Genomic DNA, 4,679 nt, shown 5'->3' on the forward strand with positions numbered 1-4,679 from the left:
GAGAGAGAGAGAGAGAGAGAGTTGAAGGAGCCACATTGTGTCAGTGTCTGAGGAGAGCAGGCAGAGGGAGAAGCAAGCGCACACATACACACACACCTCATTAACACACATGGAAAAAGAGGGAGAGAGGGAGAGAGAGAGAGACTGGATTCCTCGCTCATACCGCCAGCATTCCTGGTTTTCCTGATGCAGCGCGTCGAGGCTCCGATCCGCAGAAGAGAGTGTGTGCTAGAGAAGAGCAGATCCACAGCTGACAGATCTGAGGACGAGCGGTCAGGACACACTCAATCCCACGGCATCTGCATTCACAGGACAAAGAACCACACGCACACATGAACCAGTGAGGCGATCACCAGCACACCTTGACGGTTTCACGCTACAGTAAGTGGATTTCCATCTAAAATAACTTCCCTGCTCTAGCTGTAAGTTTTTAGTCTGAAGGCAAAAAGTGATGTTAGCTTTAGTCTGCTTTTTCCCCGTGCTGAAACCAAACCCCCCTCGGAGACGTCCACAGCAGCCTTTTCTGCACACTCCAAACTTAAGTGGATTACATCCGAGGCGTTTGGGATTTTTGTGGGCTGTAATTTGAAAAGACATGCTGGACCGCAGGATACAACACAACCAGGGAAGAACTGTGCGCGTTTGCTGTCACTTTTCATATGGATTACAGCACTAATCTGTTCTCATCGAGCACACACACACATGAGGACGGTCCACAGCTCGTCATTATGGTGAACTTCACTCAGAGGAGAAAGTAGGTGTCCAGTCGGTTTCTTTTAAATGTCTCCTCTGAGAGTACATTAAATGCATCTGTGTCTGGCTGATGGCCACAAAAAAAAAAAAGATATTTTTAATGCAGCTATGAAGATTCTGAAACAGTGGCCAAAACACTGTCAGACTAGAGATTTTTGAAGATTTTACCTAAACATGATGGTTTGTGCATGTTGGTGATTGAAGTGGTTTTGTTTGTGTCCAGCTAGTGAACCCTGGACCTCAGCCATGGGAGCAGTGTTGGGGGTAAGAAGAGTCTGAGCGCTCCCAGAATCTCCAGTGCTCCTCGAGGAGTCTCCCAGAAACGGGTTGCAAAGGTCCGCCGGCACGGCTCACGATGGTGCCGCCTCCTCCCACCAACAAGCCCCACGTCTGCTTGTCCACCATCATCATCATGAGCAGCATGGCTCTGATGGACGCCTACCTCGTGGAGCAGAACCACGGGCCGAGGAAGATCGGCATCTGCATCATGGTGACGGTGGGCGAGCTGTGTTTCCTCATCGTGCTGAGATACGTGGCGGTGTGGGTGGGCGCAGAGGTGAGGACGGCAAAACGGGGATACGCCATGATACTTTGGTTCCTTTACATTTTCGTCTTGGAGATTAAGGTGTATTTTGTTTACCAGAACTACAAGGCTGACCGTAAAAGCCTGGATGCCTTGGCCCGGAAAGCTCTGACGCTCCTGCTGTCCATCTGCATCCCCGTGCTGTTCGTGATTCTGGTCGCTATCGACCACATGGATTACGTGAAGGCTTTCAAGAAGAAGGAGGAGATCAGAAACCGCTTGTTCTGGGTGGTGGTGGATCTGTTGGATGTTTTGGACATCCAGGCCAACCTGTGGGAGCCGCAAAAGAAAGGGCTTCCTCTGTGGGTGGAAGGACTGATGTTTTTCTACTGTTATATTCTTCTTTTAGTGCTGCCCTGCGTGTCTCTGAGTGAGATCAGCATGCAAGGCATCAACATCAGTCCTCACAAGATGATGCTCTACCCCATTCTGAGTTTGGTCACCATTAACATTGTCACTCTCTTTATCCGTGGAGGGAATATGCTCCTCTATAAGGACAACAGAGTGTCTGGGATACTTATGGCCAAGAACATCCTAGCCCTCGTTCTGAAGACGTGCAGCTTTGTGCAGTACCGGAAACAGTTGCAGAGCGCCCCCCCTGGGTTCGGAGTGGAATTACAGAAGAACTCTGTGCCGTCCGGTCGATCTGTACAGACGGCTCCTCAGGTAGGGTTACAGGAGCAAACGCCACTACCGGAGGTCACCACGTGTGAACATACGTGACCTGGGATCTGGGGACTGCACCTGCAAGGACACAACATCTCTGATGAAACAATGTGGATGTATGACACATATTGTCATCTTAATGAGAAATACAAGCGGAGCATAATGGAATAAAGGCAGTCGGTAATTGCATAATTCAAAACTTTCTTTCTTATATCTATTTGAAAGCATACTATTCCACCTTTCTTAATACGCCAATGGTCAAACTCCAGCCTTTATACATAGCAGTGGACTGGGGTTCAGGTTGGGCTGGTTAGTATGGTCCAGTTAGCCTCTGCTGGTAGATGTCATAAATGTCTGCGGGCAAGCAACATATAAATCACAAATATTTCATTCTATTACAGCAGAAGTTTCACAAGTGACTGATTGTTTTTGGAGGCTCTTGACTTGACATTTGTCCTGTCTGCTGTCTTTGCCATCACAGCTCAGGATAGTCACCAATGAAGGGTTTGGGACTGCTTTGAGACACAGGTGAAAATGATTCGGCATACTTGTTACTTAATAAAATGATTGTTGCATACTGCTGTACTGTCACTGGTTGATGTATCTAGCAGAGCCGAGTATGATAGTAAACCATTTCAAACTTAGTCTGATCATAAATAGTGTTGTAAGTCTAACAGTCACTTTGAATAACTGTTAGTTTGAGAAGATCAATGAGTCTATCCCATAAACTCAAAGTTTCCTCGTTTTATCAAACACATTGCAAGATTTATAGAGATCTATTTTTAAAGGTTTGTGATGAGACAATAGAAACGAATGTGATTCTTTTGGGATTGTGATTACCTTTATTTTCCAGTCATGAAATATCAAAAGCTTTAGGTCACTATTCATCCCAGCCAATAGGCATGTTTAAAACAGCAACATAAAAAGATAAAAAAAGACGTATAAGAACAAAACCTCATTAATGCAGCAAACAGCCTTTTAGTAGAAAAGGGGGGAAGATTGTTATTCTGTGATGCTTTGATGAAGAATTGTGTATATTTGAGTGGTTGGGTGTGTTTGTTAAAGCATGTTTCACTCAGGTCAGGCACACAAATTACTGATTAGACTGCAGATCGAGTATGTCTCGCATCCTAAATCTGATGAGGGCTTTTAATTAAACAGCATTACAAAGAGAAAATGACCAATGATTTTCCTCGCTTCGTTTTAATCTCCAATTAGTGGCTATCTAATTGCAAATGTAGTTCCTCTTTGCCAAAACTATTTATCTGAAAATGCAGCTCTAACAGCTTGTCCGCTGGTGTAGTTAGTTAGGTGATCAATGAATGAAGACAAAACTCTAGTAGTATGCAAGATGATGTTTTAATTTGATCATGTTTGATGTTGGTTATGAATTAACAGTGAATGTACTGCTGTGTGAATAACTTCAACAGGCTAGTCTTGTGATGAAGAAACAAACCTGTTACTGCCTGCATTTGAAACTGACAGAGATTCACTTCAAAAAAATCCTGGGAAAATTGAAGCATCTCAGAACACTGTGATAAAGATGCAGTTCTTGATTTTATCCATGAGGAACATGTTTAACATAATTAAGCAAATAGGGTCAATTTTGATTTCATATTGAATTTAAACACTGGATTTTATTCATAAAGGTTTGGCGTTGACTTCTTGTCTTAAGCTAGTCTTTGTATTTCTGTAGCGTTGGTGTATTTGTGTATCCTCTTCATCATTGCCAGGAAAACAGGTGGTAATATTCTCAGGTTATATTTGTTACCATTAAAACGAACGATGACTGAGACGTCTCATTGATGTTCTGTGGAACTGCATGGCTTGGCCACAAATAGTCATTCAAACCCCGTCTGCAGCCAACACTTTTATATACCATTTGTTGTGTTATTTATAACGTCTAATTTTAAATGCAGTAATATTGTGAATATATTATTAAAAATGAAAAGAGCTGTCTTCTATGTGAATATATTGTAAAATGCAATTTATTCCTCTGAACAAAGCTGAATATTTCACAATATTACTGTTTTTGCTGTTTTTTTTTTGTTGTTGTTTTTTATGAAATCAATGCAGCCTTGGTGAGCAGAAGAGACTCTTTCAAAAACATAATTGTAATTTTTTGACAGGTCCTGTCATCAGAAGAGGCCGCCACATTTTCTGATCTAATGTAATGTTAATAAGTTTGGACTCTGCTTTTACAGCATGTGCACTGCAATATTATTTCTAATATTTACATTAGGGCTTTGAAAGTAGCACAGGAGTCCTACATGTCAGCAGTCCTACTTCACATGGTGCACTAGGTGAGATCAGATATGAAGTTCCTCTGCTCAGATCAAAATTCATTTTCAGTTAGAATGGATTATCTAAATTTGTTTGTACTTTTTGGAGCTTGACAACCACAGCCCGGATATTATGCTATACGCCTCCTTTTGCTTTCACCTGAGGAAAGATAAAATTATATTGGTTATTATGAATGACACAAGAGTGAGTAAATGAAGACAGATCCGTTGTTATGCTCGTCTCTCCCTCTGCGTTGTGCTCATCTGTAACGTTGATGTTTGTCTTCAGGGTTTTTTTTTTTCTGCACAACCTTTACACAAAGCCTGAAGCTGCTTCATTCTTGAAGTTGAATCAGTTCTCTGTACTCTATGTTTACCAGGCAGAAAACACACAT

At 42.4% G+C, this 4,679-nt stretch overlaps 1 protein-coding gene across 1 annotated transcript; it reads left to right on the forward strand.

The window, feature by feature from the left end:
• Window positions 1-213: 213 nt before the first annotated feature.
• On the forward strand, window positions 214-3,638 carry LOC311280276 (transmembrane protein 121). The gene is made up of 2 exons (XM_084392302.1): window positions 214-754; window positions 977-3,638. The coding sequence occupies exon 2, from the start codon at window positions 1,109-1,111 to the stop codon at window positions 2,057-2,059; it is 951 nt and encodes a 316-aa protein (XP_084248428.1). The 5' UTR covers window positions 214-754; window positions 977-1,108; the 3' UTR covers window positions 2,060-3,638.
• Window positions 3,639-4,679: the final 1,041 nt, after the last annotated feature.

This window comes from Rutilus rutilus (assembly GCF_951802725.1).
Source record: "Rutilus rutilus genome assembly, chromosome: 20".
Taxonomy (NCBI): domain Eukaryota; kingdom Metazoa; phylum Chordata; class Actinopteri; order Cypriniformes; family Leuciscidae; genus Rutilus; species Rutilus rutilus.